The 19,440-nt window shown below is 43.8% G+C and overlaps 1 protein-coding gene across 3 annotated transcripts in view; it reads left to right on the plus strand.

Annotated features, from left to right (window-relative positions):
* The window catches only part of LOC139277488 (sodium- and chloride-dependent neutral and basic amino acid transporter B(0+)-like), a 105,919-nt gene extending 87,073 nt beyond the window's left edge, over window positions 1-18,846 (plus strand). For 2 of the 3 annotated variants that reach the window (XM_070895996.1, XM_070895997.1), the window contains 4 exons: window positions 7,039-7,138; window positions 8,141-8,250; window positions 11,600-11,770; window positions 18,533-18,846. In XM_070895996.1, coding sequence (XP_070752097.1) covers window positions 7,039-7,138; window positions 8,141-8,250; window positions 11,600-11,770; window positions 18,533-18,622 — 471 coding nt within the window. In that variant the 3' untranslated portion in view covers window positions 18,623-18,846. The remainder of the gene's footprint in view (window positions 1-7,038; window positions 7,139-8,140; window positions 8,251-11,599; window positions 11,771-18,532) is intronic. The other variant, XM_070895998.1, reaches the window with a different exon arrangement.
* The last annotated feature ends 594 nt before the right edge of the window (window positions 18,847-19,440 follow it).

Consider the following 19,440-nt stretch of genomic DNA (forward strand, 5'->3'; position numbering starts at 1 on the left):
TTTACAGAGTACTTTTTCTTTAGTGATGGTGATTGTTTTAAGTTTCCCCTTCCCTAACGCCCCTCGATTATCTATTATTGAGATGTTTTTGGTGTCTTCTACCATGAAGACCAATACAAAACATTTGTTCAAAGTCTCTGCCATTTCCCTGTTCCACATTATTAATTCCTCAGTCTCATCCTCTAAGAGACCAACAGTTACTTTAGCCATCCTCTTCCTTTTTCTATACCTGCAGAAGCTCTTACTATCTGTTTTTATATTTCTTGCTAGTTTACTCTCATAATCTATCTTCTCTCTTCTTCTTATTTTTTTAGACATTGTTTGTTGGTTATAAAAAATTCTCAATCCTCTGGCCTCCCACTAATCTTTGCCACTTTGTATGCCATTGTTTTCACTTTGATACCATTGCTAACTTCATTAGTTGCCACGGATGATTCTCCCTTCTCTTAAAGCCTTTCCTTCTCATTGAAACATATTTTTGTTAAGAGTTATGAAATATCTCCTTAAATGTCTGCCACTGCTCATCAACTGACTTACCCTTTTAATTTATTTTCGCAGTCCACTTGAGCCAACTCTGCCTTCATACCTTTGTAATCGCCTTAATTTAAGATCAAGACGCTGGTTTGAGACTCAACTTTCTCACCCTCCAACTAAATTTGAAATTCAACCATGCTATGATCACTCTTTCCTAGAGGATCCTCTACTATGAGATAATTTATTAATCATGTCTCATTACACAGTGTCAGATCTAAGATAGCGTGCTCCCTGGTTGGTTCCGCAACATACTATTCAAGGAAACCATCCCGGAGACACTCTATGAACTCTTCCTCAAGACTACCTTGGCCAATTTGATTTGTCCAATCAACATGAAGATTAAAATTGCCCACGATTATTGCCATACCTTTCTTACAAGCCTCCATTATTTCTTGATTTATACTCTGTCTAACAATATAGTCACTGTTAGGGGGCCTATAGGCTATGCCCACCAGGGACTTCTTTCCTTTATTATTTCTTATCTCCACCCAAACTAATTCTACATCTTGATCTTCTGAGCTAATATCCTTTTTCACTATTGTACCGATCTCATCCTTTATTAACAGAACTATCCCACCTCCTTTTCCTTTCTGTCTATCCTTCTGAATATCCCTGAATATTTAGTTCCCAGCTTTGTCACCTTCCAACCACATCTCTGTAATCGCTATCAGAATATACCCATTTATGTCTATTTGTGCCGTCAACTCATCTATCTTGATACGAAAATGCTGTGTGCGTTCAGATAAAGAACTATTAATGTTGTCTTTTTACTATTTTTCCCTGCTTTGAGCCCACTTTCTGATACACTCTTATTTTTATATATTCTGTAACTTTCTGTCACACTCTGATTGTCATCTCCCCCATTGCTACCCTTCTCTATTGCCTTCTCCTTTCTCTTTGACATTTTTAATTTCCTCTCACCTGAACCCTCCCCTCCCCCACGATTCCAATCCTTTCTGGCTACAGCTGTGGTGCCAGAGGACTGGAGGACTGCTAATGTTGTACCGTTGTTTAAAAAGGGAGAAAGGGATAGACTGAGCAATTACAGGCCAGTCAGCCTAATCTCACTGGTGGGAAAATTATTGGAAAATTTCTGAGGGACAGGGTAAATCTTCATTTGGAAAAACATGGATTACTCAAGGACAGTCAGCATGGATTTGTTAAGGGAAGTTTATGTCTGACTAACCTGTTTGAATTTTTCGAGGAGGTAACCAGGAGGGTTGATGAGGGCAGTGCTCATGATATAGTGTATCTGGAATTTCGCAAAGCTTTTCATAAGGTCCCACATGGCAGACTGGTCAAGAAAGTAATAGCCCATGGGATCCAGGGCAAAGTGGCAAGTAAAATTGGCTCAGAGGCGGGAAGCAAAGGGTAAAAGTTGATGGGTGTTTTTGTGACTGGAAGGCTGTATCCATTGGGGTTCTGCCGGGCTCAATGCTGGGTCTCCTGCTTTTTGTGGTATATAATCAATGATCTGGACTTAAATGTTGGGTGTATGTTTAATACATTTGCAGATGACACTAACATAGGCTGTGTGGTTGATAATAATGAAGAAGAAAGCTGCAAATGAAGAAGAACAGTACAACATTTGCAGTCTTTCAGTCCTCTGGCACCACAACTATAGCCAGAGAATAGTGGGGGAGGGGAGGGTTCAGGTGAGAGGAAATTAAAAATGTCAAAGAGAAAGGAGAAGGGTAGCGATGGGGGAGATGACAATCAGAGTGTGACAGGAAGGTAGAGAATATATAAAAATAAGAGTGTATCAGAAAGTGGCTCAAAGCAGGGAAAAATAGTCAAAATACAAAATTAAAAGCTCTTTTTCTGAATGCAGGAAAATATCAATAAACTGGTCAGGTGGACAGAATAGTGGCAAATGGAATTCAATCCGGTAAGTGTGAGGTAATACATTTGGGGAGGTCTATCAAGGGAATACACATTAAATGGAATGACACTGAAAAGTGTAGAGGAACAAATGGACCTTGGAGTGCAGGACCACAGATCCCTGAAGGTAGCAGGTCAGGTAGATAAGGTAGTTAAGAAGGCATATAGAATACTTGCCTTTATTAGTCGAGGCATGGAATACAAGAGCAAGGAGGTTATGCTTGATTAGACCACAGCTGGAATACTGCGAGCAGTTCTGGTCACCACATTACAGGAAAGATGTGATTGTACTGGAAAGGGTGCAAAGGAGACTTACAAGAATGTTCCCTGGACTGGAGAATTTTGTCTATGAGGAAAGATTGGAGATGCTGGGTCTGTTTTCTTTGGAACAGAGGTAGCTGTGGGGAGACCTGATTGAGGTGCATAAAATTATGAGAGGCCTGGATAGAATGGATAGGAAGGAACTGTTTCCCTTGGCAGAGGGGTCAACAACCAGAGGGTATAGATTTAAAGTAATTGGGGGGCGATTCACTGAGAGGATGGTGAGGGTCTGGAACTCACTGCCTGAAAGGATGATAGAGGCAGAAAGCCTCACCACATTTAAAAAATACTTGGATGTGCACTTAAAGTGACGTAACTTACAGGGCTACGGACCAAGAGCTGGAAAGTGGGATTAGGCTGGATAGCTCTTTGTCGGCTGGCGTGGACACAATGGCTTGAAATGGCCCCCTACCGTGCTGTAAATTTCTATGATTCTATGGGCCCGAACTTGGTCAAAGCCAAGGCCCGCCCAAGTGCCGTCCAAAAGACCGCTGAGAGACCTGCCAGGGAGATTCTTCTAAAAGATATACTAGTACCGCCCAATGGCAAAAATCGACTTGCGCCGTGAATCTGGGCGGCAGCAGGCGGGAGCTCCCAATCTCGGCAGGAAATGCGGTCCTCGCCAAAGTGCCGCCGAGGATTGAGTCGGGCCCAGGGAGGGGGGAACTGCTAAAAATCTATATTTTTTTAAAAACAATGAAAAATCTTCAGGAGACCCCATCCACATAAATCGCTTAAAAATAAATAATAAAAGAAGTGCACCAACCATTTTTTTTGCAGGTCTTCTTACTTACCGTCTGGGTTAGACTTGCCTTCACGCAGCGGTCCTTCCTGCTGCTGCCACCAACTCCCGCCCAGAGGAATCTGCCAGTTCGGCAGGCAGGAGGTCACTTATGCAACTTGCTGCCAGTGGGTGATTCCCACCGGTACTCCCCTCCACCGGTGGCAGACCTAGAGGAATCTGTCACCGAGGTTAGACCACTGAAAAAATTCGGCGGCAACCGACGGCAGTGGGCAGTAAGGCCACCAAGTTCGGGCGCTATGATTCTATGGGTGACTCACCTCCTGACTCCCCAAAGCCTTTCCACTATCTATATGGCACAAGTCAGGAGTGTGATGGAATACTCTTCACTTGACTGGATGAGTACAGCTCGGACAACATTCAAGAAGCTCAACACCATCCAGAATAAAGCAATCCGCTTGATTGACATCCCATCCACCACTTTAAACATTCACTCCCTCCACCACTGGTGCGGCGTGGCTGCAGTGTACCATCAACAACTTGCACTGCAGCACTCCAAGCTCCCCTCCAAATCACACACCATGCTGACTTGGAAATACATTGTCGTTCCTTCATTGTCTGTATTGGTTGGAGCGAGTTTAATTTTGGACATAGTAGGTGTCATGAAGTACTCCAGCCACAGGGTGGCATTTTTCCGATTGGTCAGAAAAGAACAAAGAGAAAGCAAGACAAAAGAGAAAACCAGAAGCAGCAAAGTTTTTTTAGTTTACACTGTCTGTAATATTAGTGGTTAAAAATGAACCTCCTGCTGTATTAAACCTTCCCAGAAGTACAGTGATGTAAATAATTTCCTCTCATCCAATTATTCTGGAATTTTATTTATATGTGATGTACAAAAAGAGATAAGTAACGTCTCTTGATTACTGCTTGTATTTGATAATGTTGAGTTACAAGAATGTTAGATCTGTCTTTTATTCTTTGTCAACAGTTTTCACATTACATTATTAAAGGATTTGGATTCTGAAGCTCTGACTTTTGGTCATATTTCTTGGTGTAGTTTTGAAGCTAGCTGGAAAATTAGAGCTACGCTCGCGGTACGCTATGCTCTGACTGAAACATTGTCATTTGGTCAGAATCCTGTAACTCCCTACCAAACAGTATTGTGGAGTACCTTCACCAGCACCTTTTGAAAGGCAATTAGGGATGGGCAATAAATGCTGGCATTGCAAGTGATGCCCACATCCCGTGTATGAGTTTTTAAAAAAGCTTCCTTTAGGTTTTGCAAAACCTCCATTGAAACCATCTGTGAATCATTAATGTTGCTCCACCTCCATGCAACAAAAGCAGCTTGTGAATTTACTGGTAAATTCCTGACTGTAACTTCCATTATTGCACTTGCTGCTGAACTTGGGAAGGTAAGATGATTTAGGATGAATTCCAGGATTTTGACCCAGTGAGGATGAAGTAACATGGCTATATTTCAAAGTCAAGATAGCGTGTGACTTGGAGGAAAACTTGGAGGTGGTAGTGTTTGTTGTGTATACATGCCTGTTTACTGTGTGATGTCTGTAACACTGTTATGCAACATTGAATATACCCTTACACTGTACACACCTTACCTGTATACCAGAGGGTGCTCTGCTGGAGACCTACGGGTTACCTGCACACTGCAGGTAACCCAGTATAAAAAGGAACTCACAACTTGTTGTCCTCACTCAGGAGCTGCAAATAAAGGACTACAGGTCTATACAGTTTAAGTAACATACCCTGCCTCGTGGAGTCATTTCGAAAGGTGCCTACATACACTACAACTGGCGGTTGGGCTGTGCTGGGGCCCCAGCTGCTTACACTGTATATTAATGATTTAGACGAGGGGATTAAATGTAGTATCTCCAAATTTGCGGATGACACTAAGTTAGGTGGCAGTGTGAGCTGCGAGGAGGATGCTATGAGGCTGCAGAGCGACTTGGATAGGTTAGGTGAGTGGGCAAATGCATGGCAGATGAAGTATAATGTGGATAAATGTGAGGTTGTCCACTTTGGTGGTAAAAACAGAGAGACAGACTATTATCTGAATGGTGACAGATTAGGAAAAGGGGAGGTGCAACGAGACCTGGGTGTCATGGTACATCAGTCATTGAAGGTTGGCATGCAGGTACAGCATGCGGTTAAGAAAGCAAATGGCATGTTGGCCTTCATAGCAAGGGGATTTGAGTATGGGGCAGGGAGGTGTTGCAACAGTTGTACAGGGCCTTGGTGAGGCCACACCTGGAGTATTGTGTACAGTTTTGGTCTCCTAACCTGAGGAAGGACATTCTTGTTATTGAGGGAGTGCAGCGAAGGTTCACCAGACTGATTCCCGGGATGGCGGGACTGACCTATCAAGAAAGACTGAATCAACTGGGCTTGTATTCACTGGAGTTTAGAAGAATGAGAGGGGACCTTATAGAAACTTTTAAAATTCTGATGGGTTTAGACAGGTTAGATGCAGGAAGAATGTTCACAATGTTGGGGAAGTCCAGAACCAGGGGTCACAGTCTAAGAATAAGGGGTAAGCCATTTAGGACCGAGATGAGGAGAAACTTCTTCACCCAGAGAGTGGTGAACCTGTGGAATTCTCTACCACAGAAAGTTGTTGAGGCCAATTCACTAAATATATTCAAAAAGGAGTTAGATGTAGTCCTTACTACTAGGGGGATCAAGGGGTATGGCAAGAAAGCAAGAATGGGGTACTGAAGTTGCATGTTCAGCCATGAACTCATTGAATGGCGGTGCAGGCTAGAAGGGCCGAATGGCCTACTCCTGCACCTATTTTCTATGTTTCTATGTCATCAACTACAAGCTCAGCATGTTGAATCTCAGCATCTTTCATCAATTTACCGATGGGGAAGATTGGGATGCTTTTGTAGAAAGAGTGGAACACTCAAAGAGACTGGCTGCACTGTGCGGCTTTGGCGACCACCTAAACGAAGCACTAAGGGACTCTAAACCGACGAGAGCAGTGCACCGCATTGATACTTCTAAGGGCAGAAACGCTGCCCCGAGTCCCGCAACCCTGAGCCCATCACATGGGGCAAACCGGCTAGCCCCGTGCTGGCGCTGTGGAGGAAACCACAGGGCCCACCAGTGCCGCTACAAAGACTATGCATGCAAAGAGAAAAGGCACCTTCAAAGGATGTGCAGAAAAAGCTTTAGTCACCACATCTCTGATGAGGTGGCTGATCACCGGGGCTCTGACACAGATGAAGGTGAAGTTGCTCAACCCCTGGAAGAAGAGTATGGCCTGTGCTGGTGATGAACATGGACTTAAATAGTCAGGCAGTCTAGTTAAATGTTTTGAGATTTATTTTTGCTCTGTTGTATATCAAAGGAAAATTGCAGCAAAATAATTTGAAACTGTAATGAAGACATATTACTCAAACAGAATGTGTCAAAAGATTCTACAGTGTAGCCTAATGAAGACTAGCTGGTTTTTAGTTAAGCAAAAGTAACTGTCAGCAATTTACAGTATTTTGAATAGTATGGTTTTCATAGTATTTTTGCCAATATTATCTTTCTAGGCTGGGATTTACTGGGTGCAAATAATTGATCATTTCTCTGTTGGTTTGACTCTACTTCTAATTGCTACGCTGGAACTCATCGGTATAATGTGGATCTATGGTAAATATGATGCAATGCCATTAAAGATAAATAACATTCTTAAATGCGAGTGCTTTTTCATCTCTTCAGAGGTGGACAAAACAAATGGATAGGATAAATATGATTGGTGACTGACAGGTGTTAGTTTGCACATTCTGTCTGAAATTATATAGATTTTGTTGGTATGGAGCATCTTGCGGCGTGCCCCATTAGGTGGTCTTATTCGTGCACTTTTTGGTTTTGAAATGTTTTTGCCCACAAAGTTGCTGTTAGGGTGAGCTGATAATGACGCAGCAAGGGCAACCGAGTATTTTTGACCTCAATGAACAATGGGAAAAACAATGAGATTAAAGGACTGAGAAATAAACAGAGGAAGGATTGAGAATGAGGGTCAATTAGAGTGGATGAATTCAATGTCAAATCAGGTGCAGAGAGAGAAATATAAAAAGAGGGAAAGAGATAGAATTAAGAGAGAGAAAAAAGACAGAAAGGAAAAAAATCAGAAAAAAAGGAAAATTGTAAAATTTGCCATTTTTAGAATCTCTTACAATTCACAGCCTGAAGGAATGAGATTCCACACATAATTGTTTACTTTCTGGGCAAGAGAGATTGATTGGCAATCATTAACAATTATCACATCATTAAAACACTTAATTACAAGACTTAACTTTCTGTCGCGCATTTAATAGGCAATTAATGTGCAAATGCAACAACTTCATGAAAATCCTGTTAATTTTTCACAAAGCTAAAGAAGCGCAGGAAATCATCCAGTAACTTGTGGCAGTTCGCAATTCACGGGGTATCTCTTCCTCGCTAAAAGTTGCTGGTCGACTTGCGCATTAATAACAGCATATGTTCTTCAGACACCATTAGTTTATCAACAAAATCTGGCCGATTGAATAACTGTTTTGTTGCATGTATATTTGTGTAATACAGAATAAGATGCACAACCACAGCAATCAAGCTACCTGGAAGAAATTATGGAAAAGTAATTTTTTATTGGTGTTTTCTTGTTATTCACAGGGGGAAACAGATTCATAAAGGACCTTGAGATGATGATTGGTGAAAAGAGCTGGCTCTTCTGGCTGTGGTGGAGAATATGTTGGTTTTTTGTTTCTCCTGTCATGATAGCAGTAAGTATAGATTATATTTTTTAGGGATTTAGGGCTAGACTTTCCATTAGTTTTGCATTGTTACCGCCCATTTAACATTCATTTTAATACTGAGATGAGGTATAACGCCCAGATAGCGCCCATTTAGCAAAAAAATGGAAACTTACGCCCATTTATCGCTCACTTATTGCCCAGCGTTACTCTCAACATTTCGTTAAGGCCAAGAATTAATAATATTGCCCGCCCATTTTTTTCTGCCGTAAAGGTCAGAATAGTCGGAACTAATGCCCATAATATTCCTGAGCGTTACTTTCGGCATCTGGCACACAGATCGCCGAAAATATCACTCGCCGAAACAAACGCTGAGAAAAAGTTGCTCTCACCTGAACTAAACCCAGTGGTATGGACGCCATGTTGTAAATCGGAGGAGTTTTCATAAAAAGGCTTCTTCACCTTCTGGGGAGTTTTGATGTACTCTAGAGTTATTTTAAGGTGATTGGAACATTTGAACAAACATCTTATCATACTGTGGACAAATTTAATTTATTTTAGGTGTTTTAGTAGATAAATTTATTGTTTGTGAACAATAATTATAATACTGATATTGTAATGGAGCCTGTAATTTCTCAACCTGTCTTGATGACTATGCACATGCTGCAGACTAGAGATGGCAGAAGGTATAGTGAAGAGCATTATGTGCCCAATCAAATAGGTGGCACACTGAGGAAGAGAAGGATGAGAACTTACAACTGACACACTTGCAGGGAGAAGCAGTCTTATCTGAGAAAATGTGCAACAATGTTATGTTAAATAAAATAAATTTAATGTGTATTAATTAATGCTGAGAACTGTACAAAACACCCCACCCTATCCCACAACAAAATTAAAACATTTACATCATCTATTACATTTTTAACACTTCTAACAAGATTTCAGAGAACACAAATGCAAAAAAACAAGGTACCCCCTCCCCCAAACCTCCCAACATTTATTCCATAGCAACAACATCAAAATACTCTCACAACTACAACATGCACCTCACTTTCTTTACCCACCACCCTACCACCCCCCGCTTCTCCACCCCACTTCTACCCCTTCCCCTCCCGACTCCAAGCCGCCTAGCCGAAGTGCTCCTAAGGCGCTGTTTATTTGGGGGTGAGGGGGGGGGCGATGATGGCAGATTCGCTGGTCGGCCGGATGCTGGAGAGGACGGTACCGAGGAGGGAACAGCCTCCAAGCCAGAAGCAAAAGCTTCCTCCTGCCTAGCATGTGTCATTGGCAATGGTGGTGCAGCACCTTGGGGTTCAGTGCCACGTTCCGGGAACACTGGTAGCCCTGTAGCACCAGTGTTCCTGGCTATCACCTCCAGGGCCACCGCTATCCACGGCACATACTCTGTCATGGTCGTGGATATGGTGGCCAGCTGTTGGGATATGCCCCCATTGGCTGGAGGATCTGCTGACCTATGTCAACACTCCTCCTGGACAAATGGACCATGTCCCCGCTTAGATCTGCCACTCGTGGAGCAGTCCTGCTTCGTCGAACCAACTTCCGTGGGGTCGGCGGCGGCAAAGTGCTTGGGCCCGCTACCTCCATGGTGGAGAAGGACATGGCCGCAGGAGCACTAAATGTCATCGGTGTTGTAGATATGATGGAGCTTGTCGCTACAGGCTCCTCAACTCTGAACTGTCGTCAGTGGAGATGGCACCCTGCAGCTCCATGGGCAAGATTCGGGGCTCCTCACCACTAGACTGACGATCCCTGCCGACGCTGGATCCACACCTTGCCTCAGTGGTGTTGCCTGTGACTATGCTGTTGGCTGCGCTACAAAACATAAATGAGGTTATTAGAGGAGAAGGGGGTGCTAGGGTCATAGGATGATTCAAACGCTACACACAGCATATGTACGAGAACAGCACTACCACTATCAAAATCATCACAGGCATCACATTTAATGAACATAACCAAATTCTGCATTACAATGATTTTTATGAGCCCATCATTAATTACATAACACTTTCATCAATCATCTATCATATATTGTTTGGATATGAGTGGGTGTGGCATCTATTGACTTTACAGCAATGGTGTATACTTTACTCACGTGGCATCACATCAGGTTCTGCTGCTGCACGCATGGCCGACCGGGGGGTGGCGCCCCACTATTGCCAGCGCCCGCTCCTCAAGGTCTGTCAGCTCGCTGATGACAGGTGGGCCACCTCCCGTGCGCTGCTGCTAGGCGCTATTCTTCGAAAACTTCTTCTGCATAAGGTAACAACAGCACAACATGGCATAAGATCATTGCTAGGTACTGTCACAGATACTGATACAACACATAACTGACAGATGTTATAATTATTATCATTATTAACCTAAAGATGTACACCGTAAACGTTGGCTTTGAGTTAAACATTCCCGGTCTAACTGCAATACATCAGATCTGAATTTATTCACTTATTACACTTACAATTCCAATTATATAAATATAGAAGTAAATGTAAATAAATGTAATACTTACTCTGCCGGATCCGACAAGGTAGTTCCAGCGATTGCGGCACTGGTTGCCCTCACGCACTTCATACGTCACCGAGGAGACCACCTCACCTATCTTGGCTCAAATTTTCTAGTAAACCTTCAGGATGGGCTTCCCACACCCACCCCAGGTAAATTGACCCCAACGTGACTCCACCTTCTGCAGGAGGGCAGCATTTGCCTCATCGGAGAATCTCCAAGCTCGTTTTCATCCTCCCAATTCGACTTCCTCTCCACCTTCACTGCTTTCACCAGCCTCCTTGCCCTCCACATCGTGCTGTCTTGCCTCCTCCATGCCTTCCATGTAATTATTTTTTTTATTTTGCCAAAATTTCGGTGTCAACAAACTAAATAGTGCTCTAAATTCTTCTTACTCCTTCCAAAAATTTTTACTACCTCCCACAACAGCCAAATAAATGACAAAGAACCAGACAAGAACCCACACACGCTTTCTGTTCCTCTCTGCTCTCTTTATCTCTCTCTCCTCTTCTGTGCATGTATTAATGACCCCTGACCTCCTGAAATGCGGGAAAAGACTGTTGCCATGGCGTTGCTATGGCTGGCGACATTTTACGGCAGAAGAAAAAAAATTTACCGCTAACGCCCATTTCACATCGCTTCCGCAAATGCCCATTTTATAAAATGGAAACAAGGGGTTTTGAAAATGGGCGATAATCCGGGGATCTCAAAATCTATAATAAACGCCAACGCTGGAAATATCGCCCATTTTGGGTGATGTGCACAATAATGGAAAGTCTAGCCCTTGAGCTTAATAAAACAAACATCATAAACTCTTATCTCATTCTGTTTCTGATCTTTGTGGAATAATTTCAAACAGGGAATCTTAATCTGGACTTTAGCAGATGACACAGCACCAAAATACGGAAATCTTCAATACCCAAAGTGGGCAATAGATTTTGGCTGGTGTATAACTTTCTCCTGTGTTGTTTGGATCCCCATTGTGGCAGTTCTGAAAGTAAGAAAAGCTAAGGGTTCCACCTTGTATCAGGTAAGGAAACAGCTATATATATATATATATATATATATATTTAAAAAAACAATTATGAATTTCATGCTCTTTAAGTTGACATCTGTCCGCTCCAGCCTCGCGGCCCGCGGGACACAAAGAGCTCCGCGTGGGGCGGTGAGGGGTCGGCGCGCACATTGCCGGTTGCACGCCGGCCCAGAGCACTAATCGTGGGGCACAACGTTGCTGGGACACAGCTCCCCAAACCTCCAGGGCAATTCCCTGGAGGCGCTAATCCCCAGGCGAAAATGCCATTGTGCCTCCCAGTTGTAACAAACAGTTAAGAAAAATAATAAGAATTTTTAATTTGTTTTTTTACTGGGAATTTGGGGTAACAATAGTGCTGAATAGAAAACTAAATACTGGAGTGTTAGAAGAGAAGCAGGTCCATCTCAAGAAGGATGATACTAACTTTCAGGTTATAAGTCTAGTAGCACAAAATTGGGACTTTTTCGGCACTACGAGTGCTGTTTGGTTCCAAAATGGCGTCCAGAGCAAACGTACACATGCCTGATGTGAGTTGTGCTGGACAGAAATTGGCGAGGACATTAGCAGGCGCACAATGAGTATTTGCTGGAAGTATGCAAAGTAGGCAGATCATGACATCAATGATTTGATGCTAGTGCTGCTACTTTGAAGCTCAACGTTCAAGCTCAATGCCCTCTTTTAAGCTCACACTGCTGGACATACTAAGGACATACTAAGGATGTCTACACTGGAATCTGCCACTTTCTGCTGCGACAACTGCAACCTCAGAGCAGGACAAGGCATTGCTAGTGGCTGTGAACATGATTGTGGCCCTGAACTTCTATGTGTCGCGCTGAAGCTGTAGAGATTTGAAACATTTTGCAGTTTGCCATCCACTGTTGCGTAAGGGAGGCCACTGAGGCTCTCTATTCCAAGAGAGCTGACTACTTTTCATCCTCTTTTGCCAGAGAACAGCAGGCTGAGCGAGCACAATGCTTCATGAGGATTGCAGGCTTCCCTTGGTGCAGGGTGTGATTGAGTGTATGCACATCGCTTTGCGGATGCCACATGTTAAATCTCAGATGTACCGCAACTGAAAGGGATTCTATTCTCTCAACATCCAGCTGGTGTACATTGATACGCAGCGAAACATGCAGGTCAAAGTCTGGTATCCTGGCAGCAGTTATGATGTCTTCATTCTGTGGCAGTCTACTGTGCCATCTTCATTTGAGCCACCACAAGGGTGGCTACTGGATGGCAAGGGCTATTCATTGACAGCATGGCTCATGACTCCGGTGCACAACCCATACACATGTTGACAGCATGCATACAACAAAAGCCATGCTGTCACATGAAATATGAAAGCAGACCTTTGATGTGCTGAAACAACGCTTTCGTTGCCTGGACCACTCTGGAGGAGCCCTACAGTACTCAGCAGAGCACGTGTCAAGATTTGTGGTGGTCTGCTGCATGCTGCACAACCTCGTTTTCATCAGCGAGCAGCCCTTGACACCAGTTATATGGCAAACAACTGAGGAGCAAGAGGAGGAAGAGGAAGGGAGGAGGCAATACAGACAGTCCTTTTCTGGCTGGGCACTGTTTGTGAACAACTCACCTGACTGTGACACCAGTAAACGCAACTAATGCCCTTTAGGGAATTAGATCTGTCGTTTAACCCGGTCAGCTCTATATGCGACTTCAGACCCACAGCAATGTGGTTGACTCTTAACTGCCCTCTGAAATGGCCTAACAAGCCACTCAATTGTAACAAACAACTAGGAAAAACAATAAGAATAAAATTGGATGGACCACCTGACATTGACCTAGTTACCGAATTCGGACATGGCAAAGGCACACCCAGCCCAATCAACCCCGCAAAGTCCTCCCCACTAAGAACTGGGAAAGCTGTCCCACAGACCAGTCACGCAACAGCCTGACACATTCATATTCACAAAATCATATCTTTCACCCAACGTCCCAGACTCCTCCATCACCATCTCTGGGTATGTGCTGTCCCACCAGTAGGACAGACCCACCAGAGATGCAGCACAGTCGCATACAATCGGGAGGGAGTGGCTCTGAAAGTTCTCAACATTGACTCCGGACCACATGAAGTCTCATGGCATCAGGTCAAACATGGGCAAGGCAGCCTACTGATTACCACCTACCGTCCTCGCTCTGCTGATGAATCAGTACTTCTCCACGTTGACAGTACTTGGAAGAAGCACTGAGGATAGCAGTGCACAGAATGTATTCTGAGTGGGGGACTTCAATGTTCATCATCAAAACTGGCTCGGTATCATCACTACTGACCAAGGTGGCTGAGTCCTGAAGGACATAGCTGCCAGACTGCCTGCGGCAGATGGTGAGAAGAGCAAAATGAGGGAAAAACCAACTTGAAATCATCCTCACCAATCTACCTGTCAGAGATGCATCTGTCTATGACAGTATTGGTAGGAGTGACCACGCACAGTGCTTATGGAGACAAAATCCTGTCTTCACACTGAGGACACCCTGCATTGTTTTGTGTGGTATTACACCGTGCTAAATGGGTTGATTCAGAACAGATCCTGCAGGTCAAAACTGGGCAACCAAGAGGTGCTATGGGCCATCAGCAGCAGCATAATTATATTCCACCACAATCTTTAATCTCAAGATTCAGCATAGCCCTCACTCTGCCATTACCATCAAGTCAGGGGACCAACCCTGGTTCAATGAGGACTGTAGAAGAACATGTCAGGAAACCATGCGTACCTAGAAATTAGGTGCCAACCTGGTGAAGCTACAATGCAATACATGTATACTAAACAGCGGGAGCAGCCTGCTATAGACAGAGCTAAGTGATCCCACAACCAACAGATCAGATTAAAGCTCTGCAGTTCTGCCACATCCAGCCGCAAATGGTGGTGGACAATTAAACAACTAGCAGGAGGAGGAGGCTCAATGATGGTGGAACCCAGCACGTGAGTGTAAAAGACAAGGCTAAAACGTTTGTAACCATCTTCAGTCAGATATGCCAAATAGATAATCCATTTCAGTTTCTTCCTGAGGTTCCCACCATAACAGAAGCCAGCCTTCAGCCAATTTGATTCACTCCACATGATATCAAGAATCAACTGAACGCACTGAATACAACAAAAGCTATGGGTGCTGACAACATCCTGCTGTAGTGCGGAAGACTAGCCAAGCTGTTCCAGTATAGCTACAACACTCGCATCTACTCAAGAAAGTGGAAAGAATTGCCCTCCCCATGACATTCAGTGGGATCACCATTGCCGATTACCCCACCATCAACATCCTGGGGGTCACAATTGCAGAGAAACTTAACTGGACAAACCACATATATACTGTGGCTACAAGAATAGGTAAGAGGCTGGGTATTCTGTCGTGAGTGACTCACCTCCTGATTCCCCAAAGCCTTTTCACCATCTACAAGGCAGAAGTTAGGAGTTTGATGGAATAGTACTCACTTGCCTGGATAAGTACATCTCCAACAACACTCAAGAAGATGAACATCATTCAGGACCAAGCAGTCTGCTTGATTAGCACCATCCCCCACCTTAAACATTCACTCCCTCCACCAATGGTACTCCGTGGCTGCTGTGTGTACCATGTACAAGATGCACTGCAGCAACTCACCAAGGCTTCTTCAGCAGCACCTCCCAAACCTGGGACCTCAACTGCCTCGAAGGACAAGGGCAGCAGGTTCTGGGGTACACCATCATTTTCAAGTTCCCTTCCAAGTCACACACCATCCTGACTGGAAATATATTGCCATTCCTTCATCATCGCTGGGTCAAAATCTTGGAACTTCCTACCTAACAGCACTGTGGGAGTACCTTCACCACATGGACTGCAACAGTTCAAGTAGGTGGCTCACCACTACCTTCTCAAGAATAATTAGGGATGGGCAATAAATACTGGTCTTGCCAGTGACAGCCACAACCCCTGAATGAAAAAAAACAATTCCCCATTCACCAAACGTCCCACTGTTACTGACCATCACAGTGTCCGCTTTATCACAATGCAAAAATAAAATCCAGCACAAAATAAACATTCCAAACCAAATTTATAACCCAAAGAATGCCATATTGCATATGAACGTCAACTAATCGCCCTTGTGCATTCCTTTAGTGCATGGCTTCCATGTGCCTTTGTCTGTGCTAGTGGTCCTATGCAGTGCTACTCCAGTGGCTGCAGCACGGTTTGTGAAAGGCTGCTAACTTTCAGGGGTTGGAGACTGCAGGATGACCTTGAGCAGCTCATGGCCTAGAAGGCCCGGCTTTGGACTGTACCATCTCGGCATGGCTGGTAGCAGTCTTGGCTAACTGACCGGCTGGCTGACATGGCAACAAGCTGACCTTGCATCTCAGGAGTCTAAGCTTCTCCTGTAGCACCCAAACATTGGGTGGCTTCTGCTTGTGCTGCAATGGAAGATGAGACATTGGCCATCAGACTCTGCATCTTGATTGGGCCCCCAAGTGTGCTAATGGAGTTGTGCACTACTTCCATGCTGGAAAGGATAGGCTCCAAGCAAAGCCCACTGACAAGCTGGAGCTGGACTCCTCCATACCCCTTGAGTTTGCACGTAGGCTTTTTGGCAGGCCTTTCCAATGCACCAAGCATTTCAATGTGCATATCCATCAGTCTTTTTCTGTAGCCTGCCCCATCAAAGTGCTTATCCTGAATCCTCTGCAGTAGAACCCGTATGCGACCTCGTCCTCCAACAAGTTGGCACCTGCGCCAACCATGTCCCTTGCCCTGGCTGCAGGCCACTTGTGTCCATGTCTCACCACATGCAGATCCCACCTCTAAGCTATCCTCTAAATTACACGTAGTGTCTGCATCTTATCTGGTGGCTGCGAGTGTGAAATCAAGTGATGATGCTTCTTCTTCATCACTGTCTTCTTGCTTTTCCACATGTTGCTATTCCACCACTGTCTGGCCAAGTTATTGTTTTGGGGAATCTGGAACAAAGTTTGGGTTGTAAAGAAAGGTTGTAAATGTTGTGGTGAGGGAAGTAAGGGAAAGTAAGACGTTCATCTGCAGCTTATAAATCAGAGGAAATTGTGGGATGAGGGGCAAGTGGGATGTGAGAAGGAGGATTAGGTATGAGGATGCCGCAATCTTCTCTGGTTTCAGCCCCACAAAAGCCACTCCAATGATGGAGAGCACCTTCTCTTCCATGGGGGTAAGGACATACAGCTGCACCTGTCCCCCACCGGTTATGTCCTGCTGCCTCTGGTTGTGCACCACCTTGTCCTGAGAGAGGGAAGTATGTCAGTGAGTGTGGTGCAATCTGTTTGGATGATATGACTGCCATGGTTAAATAGCTGGCAGTGTGTGCAAGCTGTGGGATGTTGGTGTTGTAATGGATTTGCTTCATGGGTTCTTTGTTAAAGAATTTATAGCAACACATTGCTTTTAAGAACTAGTTGGTTTATTAACAAAAGGTTTAACAATCACACCACAAATTAGCAGTTCATCAACCAGGCTCACAAACACCTGCCTCATTGTGGATTGTGAACATCATGTGACTGGCTAAGCCACTCCCAACAACAGCTCTACACTCTTTTTTCATATCTTTTCTTTTAAAGGGTATTAGTGAACCAGATGGGGTTTTACAGCAATCCAATAGTTTCATGGTCACCATTGCTATCAGTACTAGCTTTTTATTCCAGACTTATTTAATTAACTGAACTCAAATTCCCCAGCTGCCATGGTGGGATTTAAACTCATGTCTCTGGACCATTAGTCTAGGCCTCAGGATTACTAGCCCAGTAACATTACCACTATGCTACCATTCCCCCAGCAACAGCTCTACCAACCTGTGAGCATACTCACAGGTGGATACATTACAGGTGTGAGGCTTGCATCAGTGCTAATTATGTGAAGGTGAGGTAAAGCAATGAATGTTAGGTAGAGTTCTGATTGATAGAGATTATTTGTAGATGAGTGATGGGGATGTGGTGCATTGAGCAGTTGCTGAGGCAAGTGGTGCAGTTGGTGGAATATAGCATTTGAAGATACATTCACAGACCTTGATCACTCGTGAGGTAATTGAACTTTTTGCAGCATTACATTCAGGTCCTTGGGGCTTGACTCCTGGCATTGACCGCCAAGGCTATCTGCTCCCATTGCCTTCTGAGAGTTTGTCTGGAGGGCCTCCTGGACCTCTGTGAATAGAGCACCTCACTCCTCCTTTCTACCAAGTCCTCCAGTGCAGCGTCGGAAAATCTTGTAGCCCGCTCTCTGCCATGTGGTCCCATTATTCACTCTTTCCCAGGTTAGAATTTCTTCAACCACGATTTTCAGCATCTGTTCCAGCCACCTTGCACTACCTCTTTAAAAGGTAGAGGCTGGCTTTAAGTAGTGGAGATTAACCTCTCACGATTCTGGACCCCCTGCTGATGCATGCAGGAATGAATAGTGATTAACCTTGGTTGCATGCTTCAATCATTTAAATGAGCAGGTAGCACAAAGTTGCAGTGCTGCCTGCATCGTAATCAACAAGCACAGGTTAACCATGCATCGCGATCCCCACACCTGTTTTTGGTTGTTATTCAATTTCGTGCCTTAGGCCTTTGACAGTAAAAAAGAGTCACCTAGTAAGGGCAGAAAAAGCCTTTATTACGATTTGATTGTTGAAAGGCCTTTGAGAAATCAGTTGGAATAAATTACAATATAATCTGATTAAGATTCTTTTTGGATTGGGTTCTATAATGGGCAAACTTCAAGTATCAATCATTATCAACCATTTTCTTGTACTTTTCACAGAGATTTATTACAAGTTGTAGACCAGCACCTGACTGGGGTCCACGTTTGAAAATGAACAGAGGAGTGAGGTACAACAATCAGTCTGACTGAATAAAAACTGCATTCTTCTATTATCTGTGGAATAAAAATCAGAATTTAAGGATTTTATGTTTAATTTACATCAACTTTGTAAACAATTATTTTGAAGACTGAGAAGTTGTAAAGAAGTTGTAATAGTTTACTTCATAAGACTGAGTATAAAGTTTTTTTTGCAAAATAGTTCAAAGTCAAACATTACAATATGTTTCTATTCAAAAGCATATTTATGATACAATTAAAGAGGCAGCAGAAAATAAGACCTGTTTAAAGTACTTTTTAATTAATTCAGATGGCTTGATCGTCACTCGTATTTATGATTAATTCATTCCGTCCCAGTCGTTAGCCACATTTTATGTTGGGTATATCAAATCGAGAGCTCTTCATATAGAATAACACATTACCAATTCTTTAGTTGGTAAAAATCCAGAATATTGATTTATGAAAATGTAAATAAAAAATGGATTCCCGTACAGAGGCTAAAATCTTCCCTAAATCTGCTCGTAATAAGAACATAGAACATAAGAATTAGGAACAGGAGCAGGCCATCTAGCCCCTCGAGCCTGCTCCGCCGTTCAACAAGATCATGGCTGATCTGGCCGTGGACTCAGCTCCACTTACCCGCCCGCTCCCCGTAACCCTTAATTCCCTTATTGGTTAAAAATCTATCTATCTGTGATGAGCTAGCCTCAATTGCTTCCCTGGGCAGAGAATTCTACAGATTCACAACCCTCTGGGAGAAGAAATTCCTTCTCAACTCAGTTTTAAATTGGCTCCCCCGTATTTTGAGGTTGTGCCCCCAAGTTCTAGTCTCCCCGACCAGTGGAAACAAC

The sequence above is a fragment of the Pristiophorus japonicus genome, chromosome 12 (assembly GCF_044704955.1).
Source record: "Pristiophorus japonicus isolate sPriJap1 chromosome 12, sPriJap1.hap1, whole genome shotgun sequence".
Lineage (NCBI taxonomy): Eukaryota > Metazoa > Chordata > Chondrichthyes > Pristiophoridae > Pristiophorus > Pristiophorus japonicus.